Consider the following 20,365-nt stretch of genomic DNA (forward strand, 5'->3'; position numbering starts at 1 on the left):
TGGGGGATAAGAGATAATCTCTTACTTATCTCCAGTATTCTCCCATTTGCTTAGATATGGCAGACTCCTGTGGGCAAGCTGGAATCTTCTCTGGCAGTCTGTATTTACCTGTCTCATTGGAAATCTCATTGTCTGCACAGGGAGTACAATCAAAGCAGCAGACAGCCTTGCCTTCCTTGGCAGCTTTCCTGAATCCAGGCCTACAGCTCTCACTGCACACAGACTGAGGAATCTAAGAGAAATGAAAGCTATTAGCAAATGCCTGGACTTCTTTGAAAATTTTGAGTAAACAGAGAATTTCTGAGTATAATTGAACAGTTAATTTTCAAATGCTTACACTTACAATTGAAGCTAATGAAAGTTGGTATTGCTACGTTTATCAAGTTTTGGGTTACATGGCCCACATATTTAAGTCTTGGACCAATTCCTGAAGACATCAATAACTATAGGTGTTTAAAGTAGTGTTCAAGGAAGTCAAGATATGCATTCTGATTTAAATTGTCTCCATGCATACTGGCTACTAGGGGGAACTTTTGTATTGAAAGTGGTTGCTAATTTTGACTGACAACTTTACAGGTCTTCGATTCATCATGGAAGTAAATCATATGCATCTTCATTAGTAGTTTTACACAGGCACCTACCTGAGGTAAAAAGAACCACCACAAAATGAGGGTATTTTGCAAGCCACTATCACACACAGAATGAAAAAGACATAGGATTGAGCAGTCACACTCGTTGATCTCTAAATTTGCTCTAATTCTGGTCTCTGAACATGTTGTCATCACCTCCTCTGCTTTTAAAATATCCTTTTCTCACAATATAATGAGTGCTCACAGAGTCAGTCAAAACAGCCTGTCCTCTCTTTAGTTGCTTTTGTTGATGATTTACATGAAGTAGCAAATCAAGCAATACATACATACAAACACACACACACACACACACACACACACACACACACACACACACGTCATACAATTATGCCTTTTCGGAGGCTGGGAAATTAAAAGAACACCTTACCATACTGCAATGTCTTCACCTAGGTGACAAAATTAATCTATCAGTATTCCAAGGCAGTAACTAATAGACACTCTATTTTTAAGAAATGTATGTGCATTAACAAAGTTAAAAATAAACATATTCATCGATCATATTCAAGGAATGAGTAATAGTCTATGTTATCTGTTTTTATGTGAAAATCCTTATTGGTAGTTCAATGTTTGTTGGTAGTGAGTGAGAGTTTAATGGTCATGACATCCTGAGAATTACCTTAGTTTTTATGAAAGGTCAGAACAGTGAGAGAAGTCACAACTCACCTTTGTAAACCCTGTAGGCCACTGTATCATCTGTTCACATAAAGAGAACTGTAGACCATTCAGAGCACTTAGAGAATATGTTCCTACTTTCACCTTTAATCCAAGACCATTTGGAAAATTCCAAAAATTAAGAATGTCATACTGTGCATGTAAGTTTCTTCCCCCATGCATTACTGTGTCTCCTCTCACATGACTTTTCATTATCGTGTTCTTTAAGAAAGGGTGAAGCTAAAAGAAATGCAAAAACACATGTTGTAAAACAGGAGTTAGTAAAAGATTTTTTTTAAAGCACTATAAAGAATCTCATTTGAAACACCCATGTCCAATGGAAATGGTGAAAGTCATGAAGCCAAAATAGCTGTTTTCCACAGACCCAGCAAAGGTAAACCAAATTCTTAGATCACTGTCTTTCTGTTTCTCTTTTGGTTTTGGTCTCTGACTCTTGAATTCTTGGGAACTTTCTGCATTGATTCATTTTATGTCTTTTCCTGAGAAAATTATGTCTAAATATTTAGGAAAGTCATAAACTAACTCTTCCTTCTGTTTTTTTTTTTCATGAAATACTTTTCTTTGGCACTATTTGGAAGTCTTCTTTCTCTCCTAGAGGTTGTGAGAAGCATAGCTATGCACAAAACTAGAAATTTTTAAATGAGGCTATGACTCCAGGGACCTTCATCAGTATCTGCCCCTAAGCAAACCCAAACATTATAGATAGGACAGGTTAAACTTAGAAATATTTGACAAACACTAACTGTCCAGGAAAACTGGTAACTGACTCTAGATCATGTTTTAACATTACACTTAGAGCTCTCTGAAAATGTAGTTTAAGCATATGGCATCATATACAATATACCGATGGAGGAATAGATCTCAGTAAAGAAGTTAGATTGACTAAAATAAACTGTTACTATTTAACAGTAGAAATAATAAAATGATATAAATGAAACCATTTCATATTAGTATTTGCTATTCATGAAACAACCAGTTCAGATATTTTCTATTTATCTGGTGTGCTTTAAAACTGCAAATACGTAAACTTAAAAGCAGGCTGTCATATAATAAATATGTTTGCTTTTGTGGATACATTCCTTGAATTCATTGAATTGGAGATTTAGGGTATGTCTTAGTCAGGGTTTCCAGAGACACCTCTTGGCTAGCAAGGGAATCCAGGCCCCCAAAATGCAGATCCTACAAAGCTCATGGCAAGGTGATCTGGAGCAGCTTCAACACTTGCTGGAAATTATATGGAACCAGCAAGATGAACAACAACAAAAAAAAAACGATTCATGATTTCCTTGAAGTGGTTTCAAGGGGTGATGTGGAATGCATTTGTGGCCATATTCCTGAAGTCCACTCAGTCCTTGGGAATCTTGACTTTCAGCACCCACAGATGGGGAACACGCCTCTCATTACTGCTGTGGAAGAAAATCTAGCAGATGTTGTTGAGATACTTCTGGAAGGGGGCGCAGATATCACCCTTTGCAATGACAGCAATCAAACGGCACTCCATGTGGCTAATGGTGACATCCTGAAGCAGCTGGTCTGATAGAAAGATGGAATGGCCTTTTGGAGAGGCAGCTACAACGCCAATTAGATCGTAACAGCATGGAAGTCTGGAGCATAGTTATTCAGAAGGCAGTATATGCTTTGAATCACCGTTTGATATATGGTACAGTTTCCCCCATAGCCAGGATCCATGGGTCCAGGAATCAAGGGGCGGAAAAGGAAATAGTTCCACTCACTATCACTCCTAGTGACCCTCTAGGAAAATTTTTGCTTCCTGTCCCCATAACTCTAGGTTCTGCTGGCCTAGAAGCTTTGGCTCGAGAGGGGACAGTGCCCCTACCAGGAGCTACAACAAACATTCCATTGAACTGGAAGCTCAGACACACTCCTGGTCATTTTGGGCTTCTAATGCCCTTAAACCAACAGGCTAAAAAAGGAATAACAGTGTTAGGAGGGGTGATAGATCCAGATTACAATGGGGAAATTGGGTTACTTCTTCACAATGGAGGAAAGCAAGATTATGTCTGGAATGTAGGAGATCCCTTAGGGTGTCTCTTAGTACTACCATGTCCTTTGATTAAAGTCAGTGGGAAACTACAACAGCCTAATCCAAGCAGGATGACAAAGGATGCAGACCCATCAGGAATGAAGGTATTTGTCAATCCTCCAGGAAAAGAGCCAAGACCTGCTGAGGTGCTTGCCGAAGGTGAAGGAAATACAGAATGGGTAGTAGAGAAAGGTAGTTATAAATACCAATTAAGGCCACGTAACCAGTTGCAGAAACGAGGATTATAAAGTAACATGAATGCTCCTGTCTTATTTTGCTAACGAATACATTTGTCTTTCTTCCAATTTCTTTAACATCAATTTGTATTTAAGTTGAGACACTAAAAAGGATGTTCCCAAGGGACAATGCCCCATTGTAAATTTACAAATGTGTTTGCGATTGTATGAGGGATAGTTATATCATGTTAGGTGTATTCACAACCTTGTTATTGTTTCATGTGAACATGAGATATTATTTGTATCAACTTGACAAGGGGTGGATAATCGTAGTGGTTATTCCTGGTTGTCAGCTAGACTATATTTGGAATGAACTACAATCCAGAATTGGCCGGCTCACCGGTGACCCTAATCTGGAGGCTGGGAGATAGAAGTTTCTGATCTGGATCTTGGTATGGAGATCTTGACGCATAGTGGCTATGGATTCCAGAAGATTAAGACAGGGAGATCTCTGAGTTCAAGATCATCTAGGATTAAAGGTGTCTTTAATCTGGGCTACAACTTCTGCTGGAGCCCATATTGGATATTGGAAGAAGGGACTCTCGCTCTCACTCCTTTGCCTGCTTGCCATGTGGGACTGAGTAACTGCTAGATCCTTGGACTTCCATTCACAGCTACTATTGAACCATTGTTGGGAATTGAACTTCAGACCGTAAGTCATCAATAAATTCCTTTACTATATAAAGACTATCCATAAGTTCTGTGACTCTAGAGAACCCTGAGTAATACAGGGTAGATTGAAAAAAATAAACCTGTTTTATTTGTACTTTCTAACTTTAATTGCTTTTCTAAGTCCAAAGATGTAATGAAAAATCAAAACCATGTCTGGAGACAAAATTATAAAATCTGTATTTCTTGGATTATCATTAGGCTTTCTTTCTTCCCTGGAACCTATATAAAGGAAGTACCAAACTGACTGCTAGGTAGACAGAGCCATGTGATTCTCATCATAACCCTGCCTGGGTCTCCTCTCTCACTGACACATTATCTTCTCCTGAGGCACCCTAAAACCCACAATATTGTCCCCTGGCTCTCAAAACATTTCAGTACATGTGCTAATAAGCATCGGTAAAGGAACTGTCAAAGATGCTGAGTAAATGAAAGATACTTGGATTGAAATGCATTAAATTTCAAAAGTCTAATTCTGTATAAGATAAATATTTGAACTAAACACATCTAAGACACTAATTTACATGAGTTGAGCTAAATTATATTTCTTTGATTAGCTAAACCCACCTATTCAAATTTGGACTATATTTAGAGCTTCTGTCATTAAAAAATGGACCTGAAAGTCTGAAGTACACTTTAAACTGATTCTTCAATTTATAACCTTGGGGTAGTGCTCAAGAGCATTTTGACTCTTAAATATATCCTGCTCTATCTTCTTCTCTGACACTATATAAAAAAAAATCTCAATTTTCACATTGAAGATATTACGAAAACTGAGGCAACTTGTTACATGAATTCAATATTAAATTAAGTATTTTCTTGTTCTTCACACTCCATTTATATAGAATACTTACTTGGGATTTAACATTAACCTAAAGACAGAGAGACAATATTCCCTCTCCTGCTTATTGACAGCATACTCTAAAACATATGATGCTAAATTTTAATTCCTTAAGAAATAATAAAAGTGCCACATTGCTTACATTATAAAACACAGGAAGGGATACTACCTGCCAGGGGGAGAATGCCACTTCTTCTCCATTGGCATATGGTTGGGTCTGTATTTGTTGAAGATGCATCTCATGAATACTATAGGCCACAGCATACACAGCATTGTATATATTGTAGCCTTCTTCACTCATGGCTGGGTCAAAAAGGTGTCTTGGAAGTAAATCCAAAGAAGTATTGGGTTGGCAGTTCTCCAAAAGCTGACAATCAAATTTAGAAAATGAGCACTTGAAAAACAAATGCCAAAACTTAGGAAGATAGGTGTCCTCTGGGTATTTGTAAGGATTAACTGTTTGAACAAAATTCATAAACTCAACCATCTCTTCATGGTGGTATGAGAAAATAAGACTCCCATGAAATGACTCTAACATAAAATAATCAGAATGGCTATCAACATCCCATGAAGAGTTCAAGACCCAGACTTTCCATGTCACTAACAGTTGTGTAATATGTAGCATTAAACCTTGTACAGAAATAATATCTCCATAAATAACCATTACATTTGCTGATGATTCTTCAATCTTCTCAATATTTTTCCATAATGCATTGGAAAATGCATTCCATGTGCCAGAGATCATTTTCAAAAAGGCTATGCAGATACCATGACTCTCCATATTTTCTCTTAAGTCTGATAGAATCTGAGTCCCTCTGTGGTCATCTGGGAGGATCAGACCAACCCAGGACCAGCTGAAATGAAGCAACAAAAAGACTATGGCAAATGACAGAGATGTGTCTTTGGGGGCCATTTGGTAAAGAGAATTAAACTGACCTCGGTCATTCAAGATAGAATCAAAAGGTCCAAAAGTGAGCTGAAGAGACAACAAAATACATTGGCATCAGACAAAATCCTAGTGTTAAATCTACAGGTAGAAACAGTCAAGATGAAAATGGACTTGTCCTGTAAACCCATTACATTTTTTTTCACAAAAAATACTGACAGGTCTCCAATTCCAATTGCATAGCTTGTCTTACCCACCTCTACTTTCATTCTAAGTAATGTAGATATGAATGTAATATAAAGTATCTTCATACATTTCTTTGATATGTGATTGACTCCATTGCCCCGATTTTAAATTTACAGACACATAAGGTCAACAAAGGGTACTTGTTTCCTAGGTCCCACATCCCATTCCTCACCTGAGGTATTTTGTAGAGTTGTAGAAATGTTCCAATGTGGGCAGATGCTGACCATGATGGTCCTGTGAATACAGCAGGTGACTTCCTCTTGTGACCACAGTCACAGTTAGGAAGGGGATGACTTATCCCTGTGCGCCAAAGAAAGGCACTATAAAGAATATTCTTTTCAGTAAATGGAATATTATAGATATCATATCCAATAGTTATATTGGGTAGAAGATCAGGGTTCCTGTTGATCTCTTCAATGGCAAACACCAGGGCCAGAACAAACTGGTAGTTCTTAAATTTATACCTGTAAAGATTTTACAAATTACACAGGAAGAAGCTATAGACCATACAACTTTTCTATTTAGTGCAGTGGTTTTATAGTGAAAGTGCCAATGTTTCTATGGAATAATTATTATAATAACTTCTCATGAATGTCTGGAATTAAGGTGGGTGTTTTCAGCAGATGATATTAGTAATATTCCACACTAATTAACTATGGTCTCTGGAATTCTAATTTATCATTATATTGCTTAATTTAATTTTCATGCAGGGAAAAATTCTTAAAAACTGTCAGTGAATAAGGATTAATGTTCTGAAAAACATCATAACACTTGTTTGGGTCTTGGCCTTTCAGTCTCTACAATTTTCAAAGGACAATATATGTGGATCTTATCACCCACTTTTCTGTGAAAATATGCACCTTAAAAATAGCACACAATTCATATAAATAATATATTACCACAGGTGTCATTTCTATGATTTTTTTAATGGGGTGGTCTGGAATAAACTCTGTAGAACTTGTTGGTATGGAATTAATGAATAACTTCCTGCCTCTGCCGCTCAATGGATAGGATTCATTTATATGAAGCCACTCCCAAATTTTTTCAACTTTGTGTTTATTTATGAGGTATATGAATATCACTTACATAGAATGAGGTTTTGTGCCATTATAAGTTCATCAGTTTCATGAACCATGAGTGCAAGGCAGAGAAGGACACCTATGGTTACTCCAGACTCTTAGTGGTATCTATTCACCATTTGATTAAGTATTGACTCACTGACTTATTTAATTGACTATGATAAAATCTGACAAGATAGCCTTGACTTTCCTGGAACACACTCTATAAACAAACTTGCCTTCAAAATCATTAAGACATTTTTTTCAGTGCTTCGGAGAAGAGAGGGTATCATGTCAACTGATTTCACAGTTCCTTTATTGTTTTCAGCACATAAGCCTGGGACTCTCGCCAGCAAACTTGCAGGGAGCCACCTCTGCCTATTCTATCCTCCATATAATTGTTAGATAACAAGGGTATATTCATGATCTTTGGAAGGTCTGAACTCAGGTTCTCAACTTGAAACTAGAGGAATTTACCTTGTTAGGCAACTGTTGATAATAATGTGTTATGAGGAAAAAAAGTAGACCTTTAATGATGCCAAAGACACACAAACAAAGATGATTCCATTTTAGTGTCAAGGTATGTTGTTCCCAAAGCTGTTCCCTAAGATAGTATTTAGTAAATTGTTCTTCAATTGAATACAAAAATATCTCATAAGACATTTTCACAGTGTATATAGAAAAGCAGCATTATGTTTTACATATATACAGGGAAGGAGAATATTTCCCCACTAAACATACATCTAAAGAAAACAAATAGCATCTTTGGATGTAGAAGTTTTCTGCATAATTCTGTCAATTTAGTCACAATTTTTTTAACTTTTGTTTTTGTCCTCTATTTTTTTTTTCAATTAACGTTTGCATCTCAGATACTTTGCACTTCACCACTACTTTTCTAAAATACCCTTTTTCCATTCATGTAGCTGCTGGTATGCCATATCTAACATGCATGACAGGTCAAAGAATATTGTCTTTGTTTTGCCCTCCTCTACACTTCTTTTCTGGGAAGTTTCTGAAATGAATAGATGCCCAGAGGTGTTTCTTTTAAACCAAGTGGATTTTTCCAATTACATGACACAAAATCAAACAAAAGACCTTGTGTATATCATAATTTAAAACAAATATGTAAGGACACAGTTGTATTTATTAGTATGAAATCATGGCAATCACAGAACTCATAAAGAGCAGGAGACACTACAAAGACTAAAATAGGAATGCAAAGAGTAGCTATGAATATATTTTAAGTAAAAATGTACTATGAAGGACACTGAGGAAGATGGCAACCCCATGGAAATTCCAGCAGTCTCAACAGACCTGGATCACTGAGATATTTCAAACACTGATCCACTAGATACAATAGAGGACTTCCTGGACTGACTGCAGTGAGAGAATATGCACCTACCACTTGAGAGATGTCATGCCCTCCCCCCAGGGAATGGGGTGGTCTGGCCGGGTGAGAGTGGGGGGTGGGGACATTCTCTTGAAAAAAAGGGGGAGGAGTTATTGGATAGGTTATGGTCATGGGAAAGACCAGGAGGAAATGAGGACTGGACTGTAGAAAAGGATGAAAGAATAATTTTTAAAAATTCTGAAATCAAAACCACTAGTAACCAAAATTAACCACACCATGAATATGTACATAGCAGTGAAATCCCATACAATTAGAATAACAATTCTGAGTCACATTACAAAAGTCAAATATCCAGAGAAACCTGGATCCCTCACAGACTAGTCTGCACAGGTGAGAGTGTGGACTACAGAAACTACACAGCTCCTAGGACAGGCAGAAGTGACACTGCTTCTGGGGCAGACACTGATTCAGGCACCAGACATACTGGCACCTTCCCTGCCAGAGACGAGGTATCTGCCCCACCTGGGAGGGATTTGCTGGAGAACCTTGGGGAGCCATTTTGGTTTCCAGAACCCTCAGAGACTAGTCTGTGGAGGAGAGTGTGGACTAGAGAAGGTACACAGCTTCTGACATAGGCAGAAGCTACACAGCTTCTGGAACAGGCCCTGTTTTAGGCCTTCATCTTCTGCCAGGAGGCAAGTCCGAATATCAGATAACTGTGCACCTTCCCTGCAAGAGGAGACCTTGCCTGCAGAGAGTACTCTGGCCCCTGAAACTCAGGAGAGAGCTATTCTCCCAGGTCTGCTGACAGAGGCTAACAGAATCACGGGAGGAACAAGCTCCAACCAGAGACAACTATAACAACTAACTCCAGAGATTACCAGATGGCAAAAGGCAAATGTAAGAATCTTACTAACAGAAACCAAGAACACTCACCATCATCAGAACTCAGCACTACCACCTCAGCCAGTCCTGGATACCCCAACACACCCAAAAAGCTAGACTCGGATTTAAAAGCATATCTCATGATGATGGTATAGGACATCAAGAAGGACTTTAATAACTCACTTAAACAAACACAGGAGAATATTGCTAAAGAGGTAGAAGTCCTTAAAGAAAAATAGGAAAACACAAACACACAGGTGATGGAATTGAACAAACCCATACAAGACCTAAAAAGGGAAGTAGACCCAATAAAGAAAACCGAAAGTGAGACAATGCTGGAGATAGAAACCCTAGGAAAGAAGTCTGGAACCATAGATATGAGCATCAGCAACAGAAAACAAGAGATGGAACAAGAATCTTAGGTGCAGAAGATTCCATAAAGAACATAGGCACAACAATCAAAGAAAATGGAAAATGCAAAAAGATCCTAACGCAAAACATCCAGGAAATCCAGGACACAATGAGGAGACAAACCTGCAGATAATAAGAGTAGATGAGAATGAAGATTTTCAACTTAAAAGGGCCAGCAAGTATCTTCAACAAAATTATAGAAGAAAACTTCCCAAGGAAGAGATGCCCATGAACATACAAGAAGCCTACAGAACTCAAAATAGACTAAACCAGAAAAGAAATTCCTCCCAACACATAATAATCAGAATAGCAAATGCATTAAATAAAGATAGAATATTAAAAGCAGTAAGAGAAAAATGTCAAATAACATATAAATGCATGCCTATTAGAAATACACCAGATTTTTCTCCAGAGACTATGAAAGCCAGAAGAGCCTGGACAGATGTTATACCGACAGTAAGGGAACACAAATGCCAGCTCAGACTACTATACCCAGCCAAAACTTCAACTACCATATATGGAGAAAACAAAGTATTCTGTGACAAAACCAAATTCACACAATATCTTTCCACGAATCCAGCCCTTCAAAGGATAATAAAAGAAAAACTAATACAAGGACGGACTATGCCCTAGAAAAAGCAAGAAAGTAATCCTTCAACAAAACTAAAAGAAGGAAGCCACAAGAACAAAATGCCAACTCTAACAACAAAAATAAAAGGAAGCAACAATTACTTTTCCTTAATATCTCTTAATATCAATGGACTCAATTCCCCAATAAAAAGACAGACTAACAGACTGGCTACACAAACAGGACCCAACATTTTGCTCTTATAGGAAACTCATCTCAGGGAAAAAGACAGACACTACCTTTGAGTGAAAGGCTGCAAAAATATTTTCCAAGCAAACAGTCTGAAGAAACAAGCTGTAGTACCCATTGTAATGTTGAATAAAATCGACTTCCAACCCAAAGTTATCAAAAAAGCAAGGAGGGCACTTCAGACTCATCAAAGGTAAAATCTTCTAAGAAGAACTCTCAATTATGAATATCTATGCTCCAAATGAAAGTGCAGCTACATTCATTAAAGAAACTTTAGTAAGCTCAAAGCACACATTGCACCTCACACAACAATAGTGGGAGACTTCAACACCCCACTTTGATCAATGGACAGATCATGGAATCAGAAACTAAACAGGTACACAGTGAAAATAACAGAAGTTATGAAACAAATGATTTTAGCAGATATCTACAGAACATTTTATCCTAAAAGAAAAGGATTTACGTTCTTCTTAGCACCTCATGGAACCTTCTCCAAAATTGACCACAAAACAGGCCTCAACAGATACAAAAATTTTGAAATTGACCATTCATTCTATCAGATCACCAAGGAATAAGGATGACCTTCAATAACAACCAAAATAATAAAAAGCCAACATTCACGTTAAAACTGAATAACACTCTTCTCAATGATACATTGGTCAAGGAATGAATAAGGAAAGAAATTAAAGACTTTTTAGAGTTTAATGAAAACGAAGCCGCAGCATACCCAAACTTATGGGACACAATGAAAGCATTTCTTAGAGGAAAACTCATACCTCTGAGTGCCTCCAAAACGAAACTAGAGAAAGCAAACACTACCAGCTTGACAAAACACCTAAACTCTCTAGAACAAAAGGCAACAGATTTACCCAAGAGGAGTAGAAGGCAGGAAATAATCAAACTCAGGGGCAAAATCAACCAAGTGGAAACAAGAAGAACTATTCAAAGAATCAACCAAATGAGGAGGTGGTTCTTTGAGAAAATAAAAAACATAGATAAAGCCTTAGCAAGACTCACTAGAGGGCACAGGGAAAGCATCCTAATTAACAAAATCAGAAATGAAAAGGGAGACATAACAACAGATCCTGAAGAAATTCCAAACAACTTCAGATCCTTCTAAAAAAGGCTATACTCAACAGAACTGGAAAACATGGATGAAATGTACAAATTTCTAAACCAATAACCAGGTACCAATATTAAATCAAGATCAGACTAATGACCTAAAAAGTCCTATATCCTCTAAAGAAATAGAAGCAGTCATTAATAGTCTCCCAACCAATAAAAGCCCAGGAACAGATGGGTTTAGTGCAGAGTTCTATCAGACCTTCAAAGAAGATCTAATTCCACTTCTTCACAAAATATTCCACAAAATAGAAACAGAGTTACTCTACCGAATTCATTCTATTAAGCCACAATTACTCTGATACTGAAACCACAGAAAGACCCCACAAAGATAGAAAACTTCAGACCAATATCCCTAGTGAATATTGATGCAAAAATCCTCAATAAAGTTCATGCTAACCGAATCCAAGAACACATCAAAACGATCATCCATCCTGACCAAGTAGGTTTCATTCCAGAGATGCAGGGATGGGTTAATATACTGAAATCCATCAACATAATCCACTATATAAACCAACTCAAAGACAAAAAACATGATCATCTCGTTAGATGCAGAGAAAGCATTTGACAAAATCCAACACCCATTCATGATAAGTCCTGGAAAGAGCAGGAATTCAAGGTCCATACCTAAACATGATAAAATCCATCTACAGCAAACTAGTAGCCAAAATCAAAGTAATTGATAAGAAGCAGGAAGCAATCCCACTAAAATCAGGGACTAGACAAAGCTGACCACTTTCTCCCTATCTATTCAACATAGCACTTGAAGTCCTAGGAAAAGCAATCCGATAACAAAAGGAGATCAAGGGGATAAATTTTGGAAAGGAACTAGACAAAATATCACTATTTGCAGATGATATGATAGTATATATAAGTGACCCTAATAATTCCACCAGAAAATACCTAAACCTCATAAACAGCTTCAGTGAAGTAGCTTGATATACAATTAACTCAAACATGTCAGTCCTTTCTCTACACAAAGGATAAACAGTCTGAGAAAGAAATTAGGGAAACAACACCCTTCACAATAGTCGCAAATAATATAAAAATACCTTGGCATGACTCTAACTAAGGAAGTGAAAGATCTGTATGATAAGAACTTCACCTCTCTGAAGAAAGAAATCAAAGAAGATGTCAGAAGATGGAAAGATCTCCCATGCTCATGGATTGGCAGGATCAATATAGTAAAAATGGCTATCTTGCCAAAAGCAACCTACAGATTCAATGCAATCCCCATCAAAATTCCAAATCAAATCTTAACTAAGTTAGAAAGGGCAATTTGCAAATTCATCTGGACTAACAAAAACCTAGGATAGCAAAAACTATTCTCAACAATAAAAGAACCTCTAATGGAATCACCATGCCTGACCTAAAGCTGTACTAAAGAGCAATTGTGATAAAAACTGCATGGTACTGGTATAGCTACAAACAAGGAGACCAGTGGAATAGAATTGAAGACCCAGAAATGAGTCTATACACCTATGGTCACTTGATCTTTGACAAGGGAGCTAAAACCATCCAGTGGAAAAAAGACAGCATTTTCAGCAAATGGTGCTGGCATAATTGGTGGTTCTCGTGTAGAAGAATGCCAATTGGTACATTCCTATCTCCTTGTACTAAGGTCAAATCTAAGTGGATCAAGGAACTCCACATAAAACCAGAGACAGTGAATGATACAGAGGAGAAAGTGCGAGAAAGTCTGAAAGATATGGGCACAGGGGAAAAATTCCTGAATAGATTAGCAATGGCTTGTGCTGTAAGATCGAGAGTCGACAAACGGGACCTTATAAAATTGCAAAGTTTCTCTAAGGCAAAAGACACCATCAATAAGAGAAAAAGGCCCCCAACAGATTAGGAAAGGATCTTTACCTATCCTAAATCAGATAAGGGACTAATATCCAATATACATAAAGAACTCAAGAAGGTAGACACCAGAAGATCAAATAATCCTATTAAAAAATGGGGCTCAGAGCTAAACAAAGAATTCTCACCTGAGGCATACTGAATGGCTGAGAAGCACCTGAAAATATGTTCAGCACGCTTAATCGTCAGGGAAATGCAAATCAAAACAACCCTGAGATTCCACCTCAAACTAGTAAGAATAGCTAAGATCAAAAATTCCACAGATGACAGCAGATGCGGGCGAGGATGTGGAGAAAGAGGAACACTTCTCTATTGTTGGTTGGATTTCAAGCTTGTACATCCACTCTGGAAATCAGTCTGGTGGTTACTCAGAAAATTGGACATAGTAGTACAGGAGGATCCTCTAATACCTCTCCTGGGCCTCTATCCAGAATATGTTCCAACTGGTCAGAAGGACACATGCTCCACTATGTTCATAGCAGCCTTATTTATAATAGCCAAAAGCTGGAAAGAACCCAGATGTCCTGCAACAGAGGAATGGATACAGAAAATGTGGTGCTTTTACACAATGGACTACTACTCAGATATTAAAAAGAATGAATTTATGAAATTCCTAGGCAAATGGATGGGCCTGGATGGTATCATCCTAAGTGAGGTAACTGAATCACAAAATAACTCACATGATATGTACTCACTGATAAGTGGATATTAGCCCAGAAACTTAAAATACCCAAGATACAAGATAAAATTTGCAAAACACATGAAACTAAAGGAGAACGAAGACCAAAGTGTGGACAGTTTGCTCCTTTGATTTGGGAACAATGCACCCATGGAAGGAGTTACAGAGACAAAATTTGGAGCTGAGAAGAAAGGATGGACTGTGTATAAACTGCTGCACCTGGGGATCCATCCCATAATCAGCCTCCAAATGCTGACACCATTGCATACACCAGAAAGATTTTGCTGAAAGGACCCTGATATAGCTGTGTCTTGTGAGGCTATGCTAGTGCGTGGCAAACACAGAAGTGGATGCTCACAGTCAGCTATTGGTTGGAACACAGGGCCTCCAATGGAGGAGCTAGAGAAATACCCAAGGAGCTAAAGGGGTCTGCAACCCTATAGGTGGAACAACAATATGAACTAACCATTACCCCCGGAGGTCATGTCTCTAGCTGCATATGCAGGAGAAGATGGCCTAGTCGGCCATCATTGGGAAAGAGATCCCTAGGTCTTGCAAACTTTATATTCCTCAGTACAGGGGAACTCAAGTGCCAAGAAGTGGGTATGGTTGGGGAGGGGAGTGGGGGAAGGGGTATGGGGGACTTTTGGGATAGCATTTGAAATGTAAATGAATAAAATACCTAATTAAAAAAAGAAAGTCAAATATCAAATGTCTTTCATACTCTTTATCTAGAATATTTATCAACTAGACACAAGATAGAATCCTGTAGGTAGGACTTGATGGAAAGTCTCCATTTCTGAGAGTACTACATACTTGACTCACAAAACATGGAGAAGTCACGCAGTTACTCACCTACTTTATTTCTCCTAGCTACATTTCATAGTGCTGAAAGATGCTATGCATGCTACCAAGTAAAATAAAATAATCATGTTTCTCATTGGCCTATAAACCATGAGGTAAATAGTAATGACTGGGTTTATCTCATGTGTAGTCTGGTATTAAAATGGGCACATATATTATAGTTGGATGCAATCTTTGTCTGATTCAATATAAGATTCACTCCATAGAACAGAAAACATGCATTGCACTATGAAAATGTCAAAACTTTGTGGTAAAACAAGGCATAGCTCTATAGGGATAACTTAATTCTCTTATTATGCTTTAGCAAAATCAGCAACTAATGACTTAATGTACCCATCAATTAGTGCATCTATCAACCCTCCTCATAAATACTTTTTATAGTAAATGATAAATAATATATAAACCTCTGACTGATCATGTTACACACAATAAAAAATATGTAATGCTAATTCAGAAATGGATTAGATATCATACTCCTCCCAACGAGGCTGAGTAATCATGGCAGAAAATAAGTGGGAAGATTGTAAAGACTAAAGCTTGTGGGTAACCACAAGGACAGATTATTTTCAGTCCACAAGAGTTGCACATTTGAACCCAGCATCATTATGATACCACGTTGAAGACCATGTGTGCTCAGACAAGAGAAAATATTACCATGGAGGATATAGGCATGAAATGTCTCCATAAGCCAAGATGCTATTAAGATTTGATAGTTATTGGGTGAGAGATAGTCAATTTCTTCACTGTTGTGACTATTAGGAAGTCAACCACATTCAAAGCAAAGTTCTAGGGACAATAGTACTCATAGAATATAAACTGTACTTCACTTGAAAAAAATAAAAGTAACAAGTTACTTTGGTAAGAAAATAAGGGTCGCACTTCCGGTCAGAAAAGCACCGGGGCAGCAGGGGCGCAGGGTCGGCTGACACTCGCCAGCTACCCACAACACCCGCCACAGGATCTTAAGACTTCTGGTGAGTGGAGCACAGCTTCTGCTCCAATCCAACTGTGCAGGACCTGAGACTGCATTAGTTAGGGAAGCAGAAACCGGCCTGAGTAGGGCCACAGGCCTCATCCGGCCGGATCAGCGCCTGGGTAGCGGGAGCGCAGGGTTGCCTGACACCCGCCAGCTACCCACGACCCCCGCCGCAGGATTTTGGGACTGCTGGTGAGTGGAACACAGCTTCTGCTCCAGTCCAATCACGCGGGACCTGAGACTGCTCTGGTTGGGGAGAGAGAAATCCGGCCTACATAGGGCCACAACCCTCTTCCGGTCAGAAAAGCACCGGGGCAGCTGGGGCGCAGGGTCGGCTGACACTCACCAGCTACCCACAACACCTGCCACAGGATCTTAAGACTTCTGGAGAGTGGAACACAGCTTCTGCTCCAATCCAATTGCACGCGGGACCAGAGACTGCATTAGTTAGGGAAGCAGAAAACCGGCCTGAGTAGGACCACAGGCCTCTTCCGGCTGGACCAGCACCGGGGTACCGTCAGCTACCCACGACCCCCGCCACAGGATTTAGAGACTGCTGGTGAGTGGAACACAGCTTCTGCTCCAATCTTTAAACAGTGACAACGATAACAACTAACCCCAGAGATTACCAGATGGCGAAAGGTAAACGTAATAATCTTACTAACAGAAACCAAGACCACTCACCATCATCAGAACCCAGCACCCCCACTTCGCCCAGTCCAGGGCACCCCAACACACCGGAAAAGCTCGACACGGATTTAAAAGCATATCTCCTGATGATGATAGAGGACTTCAAGAAGGACTTTAATAACACACTTAAAGAAATACAGGAGAACACTGCTAAACAGGCAGAAGACAATAAAGAGGAAGCACAAAAATCCCTTAAAGAATTGCAGGAGAACACTGCTAAAGAGTTACAAATCCTTAAAGAAAAACAGGATAACATAATCAAACAGGTAGAAGTCCTTAAAGAAAAACAGGAAAACACATCCAAACAGATGATGGAAATGAACAAAACCATACTAGACCTAAAAAGGGAAGTAGACACAATAAAGAAAACCCAAAATGAGGCAACACTGGAGAAAGAAACCCTAGGAAAGAAATCTGGAACCATAGATACGAGCATCAGCAACAGAATACAAGAGATGGAAGAGAGAATCTCAGGTGCAGAAGATTCCATAGAGAACATCCGCACAACAATCAAGGAAAATGTAAAATGCAAAAAGATCCTAACTCAAAACATCCAAGAAATACAGGACACAATGAGAAGACCAAACCTACGGATAATAGGAGTGGATGAGAATGAAGATTTTCAACTCAAAGGACCAGCAAATATCTTCAACAAAATTATAGAAGAAAACTTCCCAAATCTAAAGAAAGAGATGCCCATGAACATACAAGAAGCCTACAGAACTCCAAATAGACTGGACCAGAAAAGAAATACCTCCCGACACATTATAATCAGAACAACAAATGCTCTAAATAAAGATAGAATACTAAAAGCAGTAAGAGAAAAAGTCCAAGTAACATATAAAGGCAAGCCTATCAGAATTACACCAGATTTTTCACCAGAGACTATGAAAGCCAGAAGATCCTGGACAGATGTTATACAGACACTAAAAGAACACAAATTCCAGCCCAGGCTACTATACCCAGCCAAACTCTCAATTAACATAGATGGAGAAACCAAAGTATTCCACGACAAAAGCAAATTCACACATTATCTCTCCACGAATCCAGCCCTTCAAAGGATAATAACAGAAAAAAACCAATACAAGGACAGGAACCACGCCCTAGAAACAACAAGAAGGTAATCCCTCAACAAACCTAAAAGAAGACAGCCACAAGAACAAAATGCCAACTTTAACAACAAAAATAACAGGAAACAACAATTACTTTTCCTTAATATCTCTTAATATCAATGGACTCAAATCCCCGATAAAAAGACATAGACTAACAAACTGGCTAAACAAACAAGACCCAACATTTTGCTGCTTACAGGAAACTCATCTCAGAGAAAAGGATAGACACTACCTCAGAATGAAAGGCTGGAAAACAATTTTCCAAGCAAATGGCATGAAGAAACAAGCTGGAGTAGCCATTCTAATATCTGATAAGATTGACTTCCAACCCAAAGTCATTAAAAAAGACAGGGAGGGACACTTCATACTCATCAAAGGTAAAATCCTCCAAGAGGAACTATCAATCCTGAATATCTATGCTCCAAATACAAAGGCAGCCACATTCATTAAAGAAACTTTAGTAAATCTCAAAGCACACATTGCACCTCATACAATAATAGTGGGAGACTTCAACACACCACTTTCACCAATGGACAGATCATGGAAACAGAAACTAAACAGGGACACAGAGAAACTAAGAGAAATTATGAATCAAATGGATCTGGCAGATATCTACAGAACATTCTATCCTAAAACAAAAGGATATACCTTCTTCTCAGCACCTCATGGTACCTTCTCCAAAATTGACCACATAATTGGTCACAAAACAGGCCTCAACAGATACAAAAATATTGAAATTGTCCCATGCATCCTATCAGATCACCATGGACTAAGGCTGATCTTCAATAACAAAATAAATAATAGAAAGCCAACCTTCACGTGGAAACTGAACAACACTCTTCTCAATGATACCTTGGTCAAGGAAGGAATAAAGAAAGAAATTAAGGACTTTTTAGAGTTCAATGAAAATGAAGCCACAACATACCCAAACTTATGGGACGCAATGAAAGCATTTCTAAGAGGAAAACTCATAGCTCTGAGTGCCTCCAAAAGGAAACTAGAGAGAGCACACATTAGCAGCTTGACAACACACCTAAAAGCACTAGAACAAAAGGAAGCAAATTCACCCAAGAGGAGTAGACGGCAGGAAATAATCAAACTCAGGGGTGAAATCAACCAAGTGGAAACAAGAAAAACTATTCAAAGAATCAACCAATCAAGGAGCTGGTTTTTTGAGAAAATCAACAAGATAGATAAACCCTTAGCCAGACTCACTAGAGGGCACAGGGAAAGCATCCTAATTAACAAAATCAGAAATGAAAAAGGAGACATAACAACAGATCCTGAAGACATCCAAAACACCATCAAATCCTTCTACCAAAGGCTATACTCAACAAAACTGGAGAACCTGGATGAAATGGAGAAGTTCCTAGACAGATACCAGGTACCAAAGTTGAATCAAGATCAGGTTAATGATCTAAACAGCCCTATATCCCCCAAAGAAATAGAAGCAGTCATTAATAGTCTCCCAACTAAAAAAAGCCCAGGACCAGATGGGTTTAGTGCAGAGTTCTATCAGACCTTCAAAGAAGATCTAATCCCAGTTCTTCATAAACTATTCCACAAAATAGAAACAGAAGGTACTCTACCCAACTCATTCTATGAAGCCACAATTACTCTGATACCTAAACCACAAAAAGACCCAACAAAGATAGAAAACTTCAGACCAATATCCCTTATGAATATTGATGCAAAAATCCTCAATAAAGTTCTTGCTAACCGAATCCAAGAACACATCTAAACAATCATCCATCCTGACCAAGTAGGTTTCATCCCAGGGATGCAGGGATGGTTCAATATACGGAAATCCATCAACATAATCCAGTATATAAACAAACTCAAAGACAAAAACCACATGGTCATCTCGTTAGATGCGGAAAAGGCATTTGACAAGATCCAACACCCATTCATGATAAAAGTCTTGGAAAGATCAGGAATTCAAGGCCCATACCTAAACATGATAAAAGCACTCTACAGCAAACCAGTAGCCAACATCAAAGTAAATGGTCAGAAGCTTGAAGCAATCCCTCTAAAATCAGGGACTAGACAAGGCTGTCCACTTTCTCCATACCTATTCAACATTGTACTTGAAGTCCTAGCCAGAGCAATTCGACAACAAAAGGAGATCAAAGGGATACAAATTGGAAAAGATGAAGTCAAAATATCACTTTTTGCAGATGATATGATAGTATATATAAGTGACCCTAAAAATTCCACCAGAGAACTCCTAAGCCTGATAAACAGCTTCGGTGAAGTAGCTGGATATAAAATTAACTCAAACAAATCAATGGCC

The 20,365-nt window shown here is 38.5% G+C and overlaps 1 protein-coding gene across 1 annotated transcript in view; it reads right to left on the reverse strand.

Annotated features, from left to right (window-relative positions):
• LOC110298437 (vomeronasal type-2 receptor 116-like) overlaps window positions 1–20,365 on the reverse strand; it is a 54,646-nt gene that overhangs the window by 18,250 nt on the left and 16,031 nt on the right. The window contains exons 2-5 of the mRNA XM_085841838.1: window positions 6,417–6,708; window positions 5,282–6,088; window positions 1,314–1,541; window positions 109–232 (exon numbers count right to left, since the gene is read on the reverse strand). Of these exons, the coding sequence (XP_085697964.1) occupies window positions 109–232; window positions 1,314–1,541; window positions 5,282–6,088; window positions 6,417–6,708 (1,451 nt within the window). The remainder of the gene's footprint in view (window positions 1–108; window positions 233–1,313; window positions 1,542–5,281; window positions 6,089–6,416; window positions 6,709–20,365) is intronic.

This window comes from Mus caroli, unplaced genomic scaffold (genome assembly GCF_978045245.1).
Source record: "Mus caroli unplaced genomic scaffold, Mus_caroli_1 scaffold_8, whole genome shotgun sequence".
NCBI lineage: Eukaryota > Metazoa > Chordata > Mammalia > Rodentia > Muridae > Mus > Mus caroli.